Source organism: Oryzias latipes, chromosome 1 (genome assembly GCF_053564925.1).
Source record: "Oryzias latipes strain Hd-rR chromosome 1, Olatipes_Hd-rR_3.1".
Classification (NCBI taxonomy): Eukaryota; Metazoa; Chordata; class Actinopteri; order Beloniformes; family Adrianichthyidae; genus Oryzias; species Oryzias latipes.
Window position 1 is genome coordinate 32,483,984 of NC_136237.1, and position 17,009 is coordinate 32,500,992.

A 17,009-nucleotide genomic window follows, 5' to 3' on the forward strand; every position below is an offset into this window, starting at 1 on the left:
GAAGCATGAGGGAAAATGATAAAACATCTTTTGTGACTTAGCCAAAAAGGCGTGAATATTGAGACACTTAGAGTCTAAAAAATGACAGTTTCTGCCTTAAGAAGGTGAAATATTTTCTGTTTAAATTGTAAGATCCTGTTGAAATTGTTCACAACAAAAACCTGCACGTTTCAAATAGAAAAAGTGTTGTGGATGGAGCTGGGATTCATTTCAGTGAGCGTTGTATTAAGCTGCAGACAGAGGGAAAGCAGTGGAAGGGAACCAGGGGAGGGAGGGATGGGCGGATGCAGAACGCGACTGCCTTCCTGTCACCCGTCGGACAACAGCTATCATGGAAAGTCAATGGCGCACACAGACTACACTGCCATGAACAGTTTTATGGGTCGAAGCCTGGGTCACTCATGTTCTGAAGCATTGACTAATGGACAGCTATATTAGGAAAATCAATGCCTCGTTACCCCCCAAAAAAGAAAAAAAAAGCTCCAAATATAGTCCAACGCTACAGTTACAAACACAGGCTGGAGCCACATGACAGGAGGCTTGTCCTGCATCCCTGTGTGTCCTCAACAGCCTCTATAGATCTGTACTGGGGGAGCCCAGCTCTCTGTCTGTCCTCTTACATGGAGCATCAGGTGGAACGACGGAAACTTGATTCTGGAGCGTCTTCTCTGCACAGTACTGGCTGAGCTATAAATTCAAAGTTGAGTGCTGGCGACTTCGGAAAGCGTTGAGTTGTAAAACCCGGGGTTGAGCCGGGCCAGGAGAGACTAATCAAGGTGTGCAAGGTGTGTTCTGCTTATCTGAGGGACAGCAATGTTCCAGTCGATGTGAAATCTGCACATCCAGCTTTCTTCTGATGCCTCCCAACATTCCCACCCCCCTCGCCACGGAGGCAGCATTTTTAAAGCTGAAGCTCAGGTGGCTGGAGCACACAGGAGGCATGGACTCCCCACGGCTGTCAAAGGTGAGGGCATCACTGCTGTCGCTCCAGAGAGACTTTCCTTTAGAAAAATGAAAATGTGATGTTCTTAAAACTTATTTTAAACTTTCTAACTCATTCATCTATAACAATCAAAAATAATTTAAGACAGAACAACTTTTTATGATTCTGATCAATCCCAATTGATATTTAAATGTAAATTTAATGATGTAGAAAGTCAAAAAGCTGCTTTCAGGTTATAATTGGAAAAAAAAAGTCACAGATGAGCAATTGTGTAGTCTAAAAATCTTAACAAGACACATGAGTTGGATGTAAATATTAATTTCATTTCTCATTTTTTAATAAATGTGATTGCCTTTTCCCTTCATCGCTCTAGTGTGAATGGAATTGTACTACGACTGTAGCATGTGACAAAAAATCAATAACCTAATGAAAAGAGTGTGTGCTCAAGTTCACATGCTTTTCAGCATTTACTGAGCTAACATCCGGCTAGTTCACCTGAAATAATGCAGAATTATTCTGAAAAAAGCAGCAAAAACATGTCAGACAACAATAAAAAGACTTTTTTTCACATTTGTGTAGATTTTCTGCTGAAGTTTGATTTAAAAAAAAATCCCAAACAGGAAGTAAAAAATGGTTACATCTCAGAAATCTAATAAAAAGTGTCTCCTAAAAATATTTTTGAACAGTTTTTTGTGTTTATGAACAAACATCTGTATATTCTAGCATGTTTTTCTCACTTTTTTTTCAGCCTGGCAAGAAGCACAAGAAAAATAAAAAGGGTGAACATCATGAAGAGAAAAGCAAAGGTAATCTTTAATTAGAGACAAGACAACAAGAGAGGGTTGTGTCAGATGAAAGCAATGTCTTTGACTGTGATCAAATGATATATAAACTATGCCAAAGACTTGTAACCTTTTGGGGCTTTTGTCGGTTCCAGAGGTCACGACAACTCCTGCGCACTCCACTCTGGCTTTGGTTGAGGAGGACTCAGGGGAAGGTGACCCATGGGACATGCCAGAGCTGAAGGACACGGGGGTTTCATGGTCAGGTAAAGGCTCAGGAGTTCACACAACAAGAGCTGCTTAATCTTCAACAGTTCTCTGTGCTAACCAGCAGCAGTGAGACTAAAGAGAAGCAAAGATTCCTCCTAAAGGCAGAAATTAAAAGGGTCTGCAACCTGAGGTTCATTTATCTCCCCATTGTGGTTCTTTGGCTTGGAAGAACAAAGTGAAACACATTTGACATGTTGTTTAGGTTTATTTCTTTTAGTTTTTTGATTTACATTTATATTTTTAAACTGGGGTGATCTTATAAAAGTAAAATAAACCTTTTTTATTTCTACCGATGCTGACATTACACTAAATCTAGAATCACTGCTTTGTTTGATCCCTCCTCCATCAGATAACAGCAAAAATGATGGTATAACATTTAGTTTGCTGTCAATGAGAGTCATTTTAAAGCACACAATGTTATCTTGTGCTGCACAGCTGTGTCTAGATTAATTTCCTTTCCTTCTAGTTCAGAGGGAAAGTTCTGAATTAGCACGTACACATTTAAATATAGATTTTTCTACGTATTCATATACTGCATATAACAAACCAATGTAAGGGTGTAACGATTTATTGACCTAAAAAAACGATCCAGGACATCTTTGGCCAAAAGTGTGTGACTCAGAGATAAATACCTGGGTTCTGAACAGTGCAGGTGAAGTTTTTCACATCCCTCATGATTTCTTAATCTAGTGTAAATAAATATATGTACAAACAAACAAGTAAACAAGAATTCACATTTTAGTTTCCTAGAATTCAGCCCACTGTTGTTTTTCTGCATCAAAATTATCTAAAGGGAACCTTGTTATTACTTCATTTTTCACAATTTTACAATGGTTTAGGCTGATTTGATTAACAAATTTGCCTCAGATCAGTCTGGTTGGATCATAGAAATACAAATCTGTTAATGGATTAGGTTGATTAACTGTCACACCCCTAATTGACCTGTTTATATTCAATACTAAGAGAATAAAAATGATAAGAGAACACCAGAGTAGACTTAATGGAATTTTTGACTGAGCTTTTTCACATCTTTAATTCTGCTGAAGCAGCTGATCTTGTTTGACACAGGGCGGATTTTAACTTTTGTGGGCTGATTTCAAGACTAAAGGAAATTACCGTTGCTACACATGACTGCATTAATAACTCAACATTGTAAATATTTAAATTTACAGTTTATAGATGAATAGCTTACTGGTAACAAATACATAGAGTATGTTTTTAAACTGTGAAGTGGGGGCTTTTTGGCTTCTGCTGGATTTTGGTCTTTAATGAACTGTAATAGGTTTAACAAACAGTACTTGGACCAAAAAAGAAAAACCCAACAAAAATCTTGAAACAATATTTTTTACCTGCTTGTCTTTGTGCTCTTGTTTCAGAATTAGACACCAAAGGGAAAGTGCTGAGAGTTCTGGTGTCTGTGGCGAAAGCTGTTGCATTACTTGCACTCCTTTACATGTTCATCTGCTCCCTTGACATCCTCAGCTCAGCTTTTCAGCTTGTTGGAGGTAAACAGGTTTAACACAGCTCTTCCAGGTTTATTTTTTAATGCTCCAGAGACATGCATTATTCTTTTGCATCCCTGAAATCCCAAAATAGCTACACTCGCCTGAGTGGGGGCAACATTTGAATAAAAAAAAAAAGAGACAAAACAGTCAGAAGTGTCTGTTTCTCCTGTGCAGGAAAAGCCGCAGGCGACATCTTTCAGGATAACTCGGTTTTGTCCAACCCTCTGGCTGGTCTTGTCATTGGTGTCCTGGTGACTCTGCTGGTCCAGAGTTCATCCACGTCCTCCTCCATAGTTGTCAGCATGGTTTCCTCTGGAAGTGAGTATGATCCTGTGAATGTGTGTGACAATGATGAATGCTGGAGGGGGAAGAGGCACGCTAAGGACACGTCTTCTCCTTTGTCAGTTCTGAAGGTCCAGGTGGCTGTTCCCATCATCATGGGCACCAACATTGGCACCTCTGTAACCAACACCTTGGTTGCCATGACGCAGGCTGGAGACCGTAGCACCTTTCGCAGGTAATAATTTGCTGTTCCTGCTTCCTGCTGCCATCAAGTAAAAAACTGATTATTAGGCATTTCAGTGTTTCTTGTGATTGTTTTTTTCTTGAAGTTTTTAATGGACAGAACCCAACGACCTGATCACTTTTTTCCCTTCACTTGAACCCCTTCAGGGCCTTTGCTGGGGCCACAGTGCACGATTTCTTCAACTGGCTCTCCGTGTTGGTGCTGCTGCCTCTTGAAGTGGCCTCTGGTTACTTGTACAGAGTCACTAAGCTCATCATTGACTCCTTTCAAATCCAAAGTGGAGAGGCCCCAGACCTGTTAAACGTCATCACCGACCCCCTCACCGAGTCCATCATACAGGTGAGGTGTCGTGAAGTCGGTGGAACGCTTTCCCCTTTGGAAACCAAAAATAAAAATAACAAATCCTCAAGGAAAGAAAATACATTTCAGGCTTTACAACCTAAACACAACAAATGAACTTTTCAAACAGCTGGAGCTCAATCAGCTCTTTTTTTGCTAATGGAGTTTGATAGAAAATCTGGAAGGAGCTCCATGTTTTTTCTCAGCAACAGCCCAGAAACCTGACTGATCTAGCCCTTGTGCTATCCTTGGCACTTTAACATTGGGAGTTGGGTCATCTAGACCCACTAGACAGTGCTCGGAACCTTTTTTCTTTAATGATTTGTGATCTTCACTGGTGTCCATGGATTACATGAAATCTTTCCACCTTTATCCACCTTTGTCATGGTAGGGAGAACACATCAATGTAAGGGTGGGGTTGTCTAAGATAGCACAAGGGCTAGAGAAGATCTGTGTGGAGGACTGAGCCAAAATCTGTCCCTTAGTGTGTAAAACCAATGAAAATCTTCAGGAAACGTTTGGCTTTCTCGCTAGCTTCCAGACCCTCACACCCTCAACCCAACATAACTGGCGGAGTAAAAATGGGGAGCTATACTGGAGCTTTCCAGCCGTACGGTTTTGAGCCAGATGAGGAAAACGTAGACGTTCATGGATCTAGTCGTCTACAAGTGGATGCATCAGACTGAAGAACAGGGAGCATGTGGCCCGCTCAGTGTATTTCTGCACCACAAATACCATCTTTTTCAAACAGCATTTTTTTGTCTGCTCCTGATGTGACAACTTAAAAAAAGAAATACTCACAAATGCTATTTTTAAACTTATATATTTTTTATGTTTTTCCTCCATCATCTGAAAAATGCCACAAGAACATATTAAAAACACATTTTTTTTAATCAGAATGGCACTTTATTACATGATATTTTAAAATCCGTGTTCTTCAGACAACTGATCTTAGGAGAGGGGACATTACCCTGGGGGGGGGGGGTCAAGGAGGCTCAAATGAGGAAGAGGGAGAAAAATGTGAAAGGGCTGTAAAGGCTGTGTGGTAGGAATAGTTGGAGGTGTATGCCAGAGGAAGTGAGGCAACCACAAAGAAGAGCCATAAGTGAAAATGTGGTGGTAGCAGCAAAAGCATCCAGAAGGCTCTGCCCAAGGAGATAAGAGCGGCGAGGAGCGGTAACCAGGGTTTGATTAGGCTATGTCTAAACACCTGGAGGAGGGAGTCTACGGTGAGACTCCCCGTGAGTCCAATACTGATATTGTGTGCTAAGTTGCGCATCAGCAGATGTTTTTATAACCATATTAACTGAGCTTTAAAAACACTGATAATAACATTCTGCCTGTGTGTGTGTGTGTGGTCTCAGACTTTCTGCCTTCTTATCTATCTTGTCTTATTTTTATCCTTGAGGTTATTATCTGCGCAAATTAGGCATTAAGCTGACCACAGCACATTGACAGAGACATCACCATCAAAGTGGGTTTAAACTTATTACTTTAGGTTCTCTTTGTGCTGTACTGTGCTCTCCAGGGCCAGGAGAGGTAAGAAGGTGCAGCACCTGCCAGGGAATTCTAAGCAAGAACCAGAATTTTTATAAAAAGCAAGTTTTGCACTGGTGGCCATTTCAAAGGAACCAAGATCGGTATTATGTGGTCAAACATCTTTGCCCCAAAAATAAATCTGGCTGCTGCGTTTTGGAGCAGCTGCAGCCTGGCTGTTGAAGCCTTGGGTAGCCCAGCTGCAATAATTTGGTTTGGACAACATGGCATGGATGACAATTTCAAGGTTCGAGATTATTTCTGCATGATGCTCAAAGTTACTGGTTGGGTTTGTTTTTTATGACCTCCAATGAATAAAAGAGATAAGATTTCATTAACTGAAGCTGTTATCTTATTTTATGTGTCCTTTTCCCCTTCCCTTTGACCCAGCTGGATAAGTCTGTCATCAGTGGAGTCGCCACCGGGGATCCAGAAGCTCGAAACAAGAGTCTCATCAAGAAGTGGTGCCTGACCTACACCAACACAGTAAGATGGGCAGGCAAACGTGCTGAGCCAGATCCTCTGAAATGCTTACTAACGTGACTGAAACTGCTCCTGTGTTTCAGAGCCTACAGAATGTCACAGTTGAAGGTCCAGAGAACTGCACTTCTCCAGAATTCTGCTGGTTTGACGGCAATTATACCTTCACACTGAAGAATGTGTCAGAAACATTCAACTTAGAGAAATGTAAGATTCACTAATCAAAGAAAAAGTTTTTACTTTTGCTGTACAATGTATTAACAAAGTTCACTTCAGCTTACACAGAGTCTCAGTTACAAGATTAAGCCAGGTGCTGAGTCTTTTGACACAATCTCCTATATGGTAAAATCATTATTTCAAAGTAAGATGTTGAATCACATGTCTGCAAAACTAGGACGAAAACATTTTTAGCACACATGATCTGACCTTGACAAAGGACTTACAGAGGTCTAAGCATTGAACCCTGAGGAACTCCATAAGACATGGTTCTTCTAGATAAGATGTAGACTCTGTTTCGATCTGTATTGAATTACCCAATATTCCAAACTTGTTTGAATTCTAATTGAACATTGTCAGAGGCTGTTCAAAAAGCTGTTCAGTTAGATCTGATTGGCCCACAGAAATCAAAATTGTCCTCAGTTGTCAAACCAACAAGGATTCTGGCTATTTTCCATCAGAAAGGGGTTGACATCCACAGTTAATAGTAATTTACTGACAATAAACCTACAAAACAAGTGCAACTCATGTACAGTAGAAGCCTTCCCTTGCACAAAGGATCCCAGTCCAAATAGTGGTGGGTGAATTTGAATGACCCAGTTCACTGTGAAGTGAACTGGCTCAGGTTGAGGTAGATGTCATCTGTTTCTCTCCTGTGTGTTTGCAGGTAAGCATGCCTTTGTAAATGTGAATCTGCCTGACCTGGCTGTGGGTCTGATCCTGCTGGCGCTCTCTCTGCTGGTCCTCTGCACCTGCCTGATCCTTATTGTCAAGTTGCTTAACTCCATGCTGAAAGGACAGGTGGCTATAGTAATCAAAAAGATCCTCAACACCAGTACGTATCCCCTACTTTGGATGTTCCGCTGAACCGTCTGCGATGCATTAGATAAAAACCTGAATGTTTGTGTGCAGATTTCCCGTTTCCGTTCGGATGGGTCACAGGTTACATTGCCATCCTTGTTGGAGCTGGTATGACTTTCATCGTGCAGAGCAGCTCTGTCTTCACTTCGGCTATTACTCCACTTGTTGGTGAGGATTATTTTTTCAACTTCTTCATTATTTCCTTTAAAAATGTCAGTGTTTTTTGGATCTGTAGCTGAGAAGTGACACAGAAAGCCACTTGTACGAAAACCCTACATGTAGACTGTTTTTCTTTTTACCAAACAGGTATCGGTGTCATCAGCATAGAGAGGGCATACCCTTTGTCCTTGGGTTCAAACATCGGCACAACCACAACCGCCATTCTAGCAGCCATGGCAAGTCCAGGAGAGACACTAGCAAATGCTCTTCAGGTGAGGGATATCTCCAAAAAGGGTTTTAAATGAAATCTCCTTAATAACCGACTCAGGTTTTAAAATGAGAAGTTTTCATCACTCATCAAAAACATACTGAACACTTTCTAAGGCTGTTCCTGTTCAAGTTCTGTATTTTAACTTTAAAAGAAAAATATTGCTTTTATCATACACACACATTTTTTTGCCTTTATTGTCAAGAAAATGTAACTGATCAACCATAAACTGACTAAGTTTGGGCCAAATATTGGCAGTAACATGTTTTCCAATACCTTAAGAAATATTTTATATTTTTATTGCCCAACAGCTGGAGAGCACCGGGATTTTCATTGTCACAAGCTTGTGTAACAATGACAATAAAAGATTTCTGATTCGGATTTCTGATTTTAGCCAGCTTTAAATGCAAACTATAAGAAATCAGTGGGTGGGGGTTTCTATGACATTTGGGTGATGGGCATGTAACCCTTGTGCTATCCTGGGCACTTTAACATTGGGAGTTGGGTCATCTAGACCCACTAGACAGTGCTCGGAACCTTTTTTCTTCAATGATTTGTGATCTTCACTGGTGTCCATGGATTACATGAAATCTTTCCACCTTTATCCACCTTTGTCATGGTAGGGAGAACACGTCAATGTAAGGGTGGGGTCATCTAAGATAAGGGTTAAAGGCCTAATTAAAATATTAACTTATTTACTTTTTTTTTTTTTAATGGTTCAAATGCAATGCATTGTGGTCTATATTCGCCAATCTAGTGAGCATCAATGTTTTTTTGCAGAGACCTCAGGGAAGGTGCCGGGGCACTGGACTTTTGAATTGTAGATTCAGCAATAAGTAGTGATGGAATTAAAACACAACCACAGTAAAAGTCCAACTAGACGTCACACACCTGGACTTGTGAAATTTGTTCTCTGCATTTGACCCAGAAGTGAGGTTTTGGGTCCCATTTTTGGAGTCTTTGGTAAGACTCAACCATGGATTTGAACACATGACCCACCAGTCTCAGGACGGACACTCCATATAGGCTACTTAATTGGTTAATTTAATATAACTGGTCAGCATAAGTGGGTGGGATGCAGAAAATGTACCCCAACGTGTTATACGGGTCAGTAAAGTAGCGACTTTCCTCATTAAAACAAATGTACGTAAACAGAAATCACATAAAGAGGCCATGTTCAATCATAATCTTATTTAGGGCAAATTTGATTATTTCTGTTTTGTTTATTTTCTGATTCTGAAGGAAGTTTTATTTTGGAAAAGTGCTGGATTCTGTCCAAAACTCTTGTTTGTTTTAAATCCATGCACTACTATCTTAAAGCAGCTGCCACAGCTAAAAATAAAAACCCCAAGCTAACAAAGTTGATAAAATCACAAATGTCTTCAGTAAGTTTCTTTGGGGTGAAAGGAGACATTGAGGAAGAGTCTGTTAAGAAACCTTAGCACAGAAAATACTCCTCTGTGTTAAAGAGAAATACAAAATGAATCAAGAGTTATTTAAAAGGCAAAAGATGAAAGATAATCTAAACCAGAATTTTTGTCAATAATAACAATGGCTTTCAATTCAGAATATGTTGCTAATTTTTACAAATCAAAAACATCTTCCTCAAATCAGCAACGTTGTTGCATTGAATCTTTATCATCTTTCATTTACAGATTTTTTTCAAATGATTTTTTAAAACTACATTTCACAAAGTAGCATTTTAATTTGAAAAATAGATTTTTCATAAAATTTAAAGCTTAAAAAGGTTAAAAGCCAACTTTGGCCCTTTCGGACCGGTCTGTGAAAATATTGTCTGACATTAAACCGGTCCGTGACCTAAGAAAAGGTTGGGGACCACAATTACATACTAAATTTCCACACAGATATTAGTCCAAAAAAAATCCAGAAAACCTAACTTAATCCAAGCACTTAAACACACAACAACTTTTTTAAATGTGAAACTGAGATTTTGAATGGGAAAGTTTATTTAAAAAAAAACATCACACCAAAAGGCTCTTTTGTCCTCTTTTCAGATTGCCTTGGTGCACTTCTTGTTCAACATCTCTGGCATCGTCCTGTGGTATCCCATCCCTTTCACTCGGCTTCCCATCCGGCTGGCTAAAAGTCTGGGAAACGTGACGGCTTCCTACCGCTGGTTTGCGGGGGTCTACATAGTCTGCTGCTTCTTTGTTTTACCCCTGCTTGTCTTCAGTCTGTCCCTGGCTGGCTGGAAAGTCCTGGTGGGTGTCGGCGTTCCTCTGCTTGTGCTGCTCATCGCCATCGTGGTGATCAATGTGCTGCAGAGGAAAAAACCCAACTTTTTACCCTCTGCTCTTCGGTCGTGGGACTTTCTGCCTCTCTGGGCCCACTCCCTGGATCCTTGGGACAAAGTGGTCACTGTGGCTGCTGCCAAATGCTGCTGCTGCTGCAAATGTTGCCAAATTGCAACTGAAAAACAAGACGATGAAGAGCAAAACTCTGATGAAAAAGACCAGGAAATACACGCGTATGACAACCTTGCAATGACTACAGAGGAGAAAGACAAAGATCAGACAAAAAAAGCTAAAGCAAAAGAGCTAAATATTCTCAGCGTGACTCAGCTTTAGGGGCCAATTCTTATTGATTATTGACATAAAATGGCAGGTTTTGTAAAAAACAACAACAGGGTTTTCCAGAGACATGTGGTGGTTAATATATTTGGTATAAAACCCAACAAAAATGCTCATAAAGTCTATCTGAAGACAAGACAAAAAAAACCCCAAACAATGATGCAAAAATGTGCGATTTTCCTCACCTGGAAGCCTTAAAACCATTAAAATGAGGGTCTATTGCCAGGTGCGCTGCTAGAATCTCTGGGGACTTTGGGCAACAACCCCAAAAACTCATTATTTAATATATTAAATTATCCAAAATAGAGTAAATTAAATTTTATGTTGTTTTTTTTCTTCAAATTTGCACACTTATGTATGTAATGAAAAAAGATAAATTGGTAATGTATTTTTTATAAAGTTTTGGTTGTTTTTGTATGACATTTTTGAAAATTTAGCTTTTGCTGCATTTGTATTACTGTACACATACAATGTTTACACTTTTTTTTCACAGTTTACAAAGATAAAGTGACTCAACAGAGTTCAAATACATACATACTGTGCATAACAGCTATTTTCAGTGACACATATAACTTTTATTGCAGGAATTCATAAAATAAGAAATGATTAATAAAGACTCACCTCGATCATCTTTTAATGCATTTTAAACACATTCCCACTTATATTTTAGTTGTGATTATGATGTTTTTATCTAAAATAAAAATAAAAAAAACAGTTGTTTTCTGGGACATAGTTTCTGCAAAGCGGCAGGAGGTTATTAGAAATTTGTCTCTAAATTGTGGGTGGGACTGTTGAGACAGAGTACAGACTTCCCCGTCATCCATCCATATTACACGTTCTTCCTCAAGCTACAACCCTTCACATCCCCATGCATGAGGGTTGAACAGAGCAGGGAGCTTGTGGCTCGCCCAGCATATTTTCTACATCACAAATACAATGTTTTCCAATTTGAATAAAGAAATACTCAGAAATGCAATTTTGAACTTAATTTTCTCAATATAGGTCCTGTATTATCAGAAAAAATCCACTAAAACAGGTTTAAAAAAACACCCATAACACAATTTTCACCAGAGAGGATTTTTAAAGCACTTTAACAGTTGAACAACTAAACCTTCAGTTATTCACAAAATGATTTTTTCCCCTCCAGAATAGGAGTTTTTTTTATTGTTTGTTTGTAAGTTAATCAGTTGACTGTCAGTGTCCTCTTGGTACACTACTTGCCCACATCAGAACCTGCAGAACAGCCCCTGCAGGAAACACTGAGATTAGGGAGTTTTTTACTTTTCTTGCACTGTCAATGCAAAGGCTCCATGATGTTGCTGTAGTGAGCCCCTTTTGGCCGGCGGCCGATAAATCTGCCGGCCCAACCTGTTGGGAACAGGTTTGAACAGAAATCTAGAACATTTGTTACTCTGGTAACATTTATTGAATTCGTGGAAGCTGATTCAGACAGGGGTTGTGATCCGGACTTGGGCTACTGTTTTGTCTGTGTTGTACTGACCTGTCACTGAGGCTGAAAACTGCATTGAGGGACAGCCAAAAGTCCTCTTTTCTGATTGCAATTTGACCTTTGGGCTTCCATAGAGCTGGAAATAAAACGTGACAGCAGTTTGATATTAGATAACCAGAAGGAAGAATTTTGCACTCATATCACATTTATCTTAGTTCTGCTTTTTTTTTTAAACACTGGAAAAGGGCAACTTAAACCTGAACACACTGTTTTAAAATGTTAAATTATTTTGTAATCTGAGAGATATATGACAATGTGATGCCTAACACGTGAGCTGACAGCATTTCACACACCTGTGTATTTATTAATTTACAGTAAATTGTTTATGACCTTAAAACTGCTTTCATATGTTAATATGGAATAAAGAGTCACTCTGCCGGGGATGAAACCATCGGATCATCACTTTGAATGATGCTCACCTCGTACTTATTGCCCCACTTATCAGCGTTATCAGAGCAGAGTTTCTGACTCAAACAAGGTAGGAGGACGCTCGTAAAGAGGTCAGCAAAACAAGCGCATGCTCTATCTCAACCAATGATAAACTTTATCAACAGCTTAACTCTTAGAAAATTAATGTTTCACAGTTTTTGCAACCACTGGAATGATGCAAATGATGTGCTTCCTGGAAGGTGTCAATAGTGTTTTGAACCACGTCTGTGTCACGTTCTCAGGTACTGGCTAAAGAGACACCTTTCTGAAGTCAAGGAGGCCCAAACACCTTAAGTGTAAGCATTTTTGAAAAAGAAAAAAAAAAAAACATTAGCAGATCTTTCTCTTATTTTAATCAAATTACATTCAGATTTACTATTCAAAATAATTTTTTTCTAGGATATACAGGCAAACAAACAAATGTGCCCTGGTCCACCTTGAAAAGAGAGCTTTGTTACACCTGCAAGTGAACCTTGCTGCGGTGTAGCAACAGTGATGGAGCAAAGTTTGAATTCGATGAAAACATTTTATTAATTGAGATAAAAAACAAAACTACTCTGTTAATGGGACTTGTAACTGACTACCGGTACTTTTGCACCCTTTACAACCAGCGCTCAGTTATTGTAAAGTTTGTGAAATCAACTTACCAAAATAGTGTGTGACAAATGTGCTTAGTGCGTACTTGATTTGAATGCATAGTTGGTCTCAAGCTGTTGTAATTTAAAGTTGTGCATGTGTACATTTATTTTGTATTTTTACGTATTTTGTAATTTTTGTACATGTGAAAACACAAATGCAAGTACATAAACTTACGCACAAAAAGTATTGTATGAGCTACAAATCAAGAATTACGCACACACAAATCCAAAGTTGTACACAAATCGAGAATTACGCACATAATACAAATCGGACAAGGCCATTGACTTAAGTTTACAGCATTATTACTTTTCCGAGCAATCTGCTATCAGCACATGTCTGGATAATCTGGCAGCTTTTAACGTATACCCTTTGCTCTGTGGTTAGTCTATTTCCATTCACACTAATGCTAAACCGCACCAGGGTTCACTTGCAGGTGAACCAAAATCCTTTACTTTAAAACGGACGAGGGTCCATTTATATGTCTGGGGACCTCCAGAGTACAGGTGAGCTCTTACATCTGGCGGGGAAAATTCGTTATCCAAGAATAAAAACTTTGCTGAACGGTCTTAGTGTTAAAGCTTGAAGGTGTAATCTATTGCTCTTGCAAACAGAAAATAAACATTTTTAAACTCCTTGAACAAAGAAGTTTTTTTGTAACAGTTTAACACACAAGAAATTAGAAACATAACTTTTTTCTGAAGTTTGAGTCTTATATTGATGCACTCAGCTTCAGGAAACCGTGATAAGACATTCAAGCAAACAGAAGCACAGGCACCACTATGGACAGGAAGTGACAGGTAAGAGATACAGGATAGATGGTAGAAGCACACGGAATTATCTTTAGGACGCATAAGCAGTAATGTCCCTTTCCAGACGATAATAAACTTGTGAAAAACCAACTGGCAGCTGACAGGCCTGACGCGTGTAGTGCCACTGAAAAGGTTTAAAAAGTCTTTCTGATTAAACCTGTTCTTTACGCAGCTCTCCTCCATGCATTTCCTTTGTTTAATCCAAGTGCAGAAAGAATATAGGACATAAACAACTAAGACAACGTTAACATTTTGATTTACAAAAACGCGCAAAAATAGGTCTAAAGACTGCTTATTTTTGTACTGTTAGGCTTGTTTTAAATTGCTGTGTTTTTTGTGTGTGTGTTAAGCACACACACCATGCTATGTATGAAAATAAAGATTGTTTTGATTTGCTGCATGAGCAGTAAGCAGAAAAGGAGGATGTCGCCCCCTAGAGCCAATTGCTGAAACAGCACAAATATGAGGACAAACAAGCTTCACATCTTTAACACAATAAATAGTAGGAGAAATTAACTATTTGTATTAAACATTGATTTGGCTCTTAAATAAATAAATAAAAAATAACAGCAAAATAGAATTGTTATAAAGACTTGGTTTTTAGGGAAAAACGCCAAACTAATTCATCTCCATTCAAGTTAATGAGACATTCCTGAATTTAAAAAATAAATCTTTATTGATCAGAGAATTTAAACACAAATTTACAAATGCACTTTTCAAATTAAACAATTCTAATAATTAAAAGACAAAATTAAATCCCGCTAACATAATGTTTTTTTTAACTGATGGAAAGTGTATGTCGGGTGAAAGAAATGCAGCAAACTCTGATTGATTAAAGAAAAGTAAATTGAAAACCAACATGTAAAATAGTAAATAGGCATATAATTGAACAAAGCTCAATCTTGATTGGTTAACATTTGTTGAGAAAATGCCGTCCCGTCATGTAGTCACCGGTAACATTTAGTTGGCAGATCTCATTTTTTTGCTAAAAGATAAAAATTAGAAATTTGGTGAGACAACATGATTAGCGGTATGTCATTTCAGAGTAACAACTTTGTTGCATCACTCAGCAAAACAAAAACACAAATAAGCAAAAACTAACAGACTGTGCAACACAAGTTCAAATTAAATATTTAGATTTTTTTTCATTAAAAAATGAAACACTTTACCTTTTTTGCTGTGGTGGAGTAGAGGGTTGTCCTGATGCAACTCTTTGTTTCTGGAGTAGAGAAGCAAGATCTCTTTTTGCAAGCCCTACAGGGTGTGACAGAAGTCAGACACATTGAAAGGATTTTTTTATATATAAAATGTTTCCAAAATATGTATTTTAAACTGGTGGGGAAAGGTAAAAATGCAATCAAATAGCTAAATACCTTTAATGAGAGACTCAGAAGCTGAAGCGACAGGTTTAGGGGATTCAGACAATTCATGCAGTTTAGAGGGTTTGGGCGAGTCATGTGATCCAAAGGCTTTTAACAACCGAGCTGAAACATACTCAAAGGAATTTAAGGATTCATCTGAGGTGGAATGTGATGATTCATGTGAAGATTTGTGTGAGGTGGAAGGTGAGGATTCATGTGAGGCCGAATGTGAGGATTCGTGTGAGGCTGAATGTGAGGATTCGTGTGAGGCTGAATGTGAGGATTCGTGTGAGGCTGAATGTGAGGATTCGTGTGAGGCTGAATGTGAGGATTCGTGTGAGGCTGAATGTGAGGATTCGTGTGAGGCTGAATGTGAGGATTCGTGTGAGGCTGAATGTGAGGATTCGTGTGAGGTGGAAGGTGAGGATTCATGTGAGGCTGAATGTGAGGATTCGAGTGAGGTGGAAGGTGGGGATTCGTGTGAGGCTGAATGTGAGGATTCATGTGAGGTGGAAGGTGAGGATTCATGTGAGGTGGAAGGTGAGGATTCGTGTGAGGTTGAATGTGAGGATTCGTGTGAGGTTGAATGTGAGGATTCGTGTGAGGGTGAATGTGAGGATTCACAGCTTGAATCAGAAACTGATGGGTCTTGGATCAGGATTTCAGTTGAAGAGGAGTCTGATTCACAGCTGGACGTATCAGGAGTGGCTGGAGCAGGAGGGTCGGCATCTGAGCACGCAACAAACAGACAAAAACATGCCTAAATGCTCAGATTGTCCTAAAGCATGAAAAAGTTCACTTTAATTCTCATCTGACTGTAAAAAAAAAGGTTTGTCCGTACTTACCTGCCATGAACCAGCACACTGACAGAAGAGCACAGATAAACAGAGCCAGAGTTTTCATGGTGGTTTGTAGTTACTCAGTTGCCTCTGTTTGCTGTCTTTGAGTTCCTGGTTGTTGGTAGTTTCCCACACTTTGCAAGCTTTCTTCTAACCTAAGAAGGATCTGAGGAGGAGGAGGAGACATGATCTGAAAGCAGTCTCAGTGCAGGTTTTATACAAAACCAAGATGCACGGTCAGTAGTTCTCACCTGTTATCTTTCACTGCAAGTGCTTTTCGTCTCTTTCCATCCTTTTTGTCAGCACTTGATAAGAAAAAGACAGGATGTACAGGAGAAAATGGTTAAGCACCTCCAAGCAAAGCAGAACACAATGTTTTGATGAGTGAAAACAAGTTAAAACACAACCTCAGACCTTTGTTCATCTCCATCATCCATTTTCTGTATGCGTTTTATACCTGACAGGGTCACAAGGTTGCCAGAAATACTCCGACCACTGGACAGGGCCAGATGCAAAGATGCAAAGACTTCCCTCTCCCCAGCCACTTCTTCCAGCTCCTCTGGGGGGAACCCGAAGCGTTCCCAGGACTTTCAAGAGATGTTGTGTCTCCAGTGTGTCCTGGGTCTTCACCGGGGCCTCAGGCCCATGGTACAAATGATTACCTCCTCCACAAAAGTGACTTTTAAAAATCTTTAATCGGTTTATTATTGCTCTTCAAATAATTTATCATTTTAATCCAGATTACAATGAGTGGTGATGCCTGTTTATTGTGTATGTTGTTAAGGGTGAAAAAAATTATTATGTTAACTTTTCTGTCATCTTTAAATGGTGCATATAAGAAATTAAAAAAAATCATGAAGGTCTACATTTCTTCAAAACACTTGGATTAAAACATAGACCATGAACCTAATCTTTTGCCGTTTTTAAAAGTTCCTATTTGAAACCT

General features: G+C 39.2%; 1 protein-coding gene and 1 long non-coding RNA gene across 2 annotated transcripts; one reads left to right on the plus strand and one right to left on the minus strand.

Moving 5' to 3' along the window:
• The first annotated feature begins 771 nt into the window (after nucleotides 1–771).
• Nucleotides 772–12,395, plus strand: slc34a2a (solute carrier family 34 member 2a). Its single transcript, XM_004065818.5, has 13 exons — nucleotides 772–964; nucleotides 1,692–1,749; nucleotides 1,881–1,991; nucleotides 3,372–3,500; nucleotides 3,675–3,818; nucleotides 3,906–4,017; nucleotides 4,173–4,365; nucleotides 6,292–6,387; nucleotides 6,468–6,588; nucleotides 7,265–7,432; nucleotides 7,510–7,626; nucleotides 7,765–7,889; nucleotides 9,901–12,395. Exons 1-13 carry the CDS (start codon nucleotides 857–859, stop codon nucleotides 10,471–10,473), a joined length of 2,055 nt encoding a protein of 684 aa, XP_004065866.3. The 5' UTR covers nucleotides 772–856; the 3' UTR covers nucleotides 10,474–12,395.
• Nucleotides 12,396–14,711: 2,316 nt separating this feature from the next.
• Nucleotides 14,712–15,374, minus strand: LOC105354009 (uncharacterized). The gene is made up of 3 exons (XR_908707.4): nucleotides 15,237–15,374; nucleotides 15,033–15,117; nucleotides 14,712–14,848 (listed from the first exon to the last, which is right to left on the minus strand). It is a non-coding gene; the product is annotated as an uncharacterized LOC105354009 (long non-coding RNA).
• Nucleotides 15,375–17,009: the final 1,635 nt, after the last annotated feature.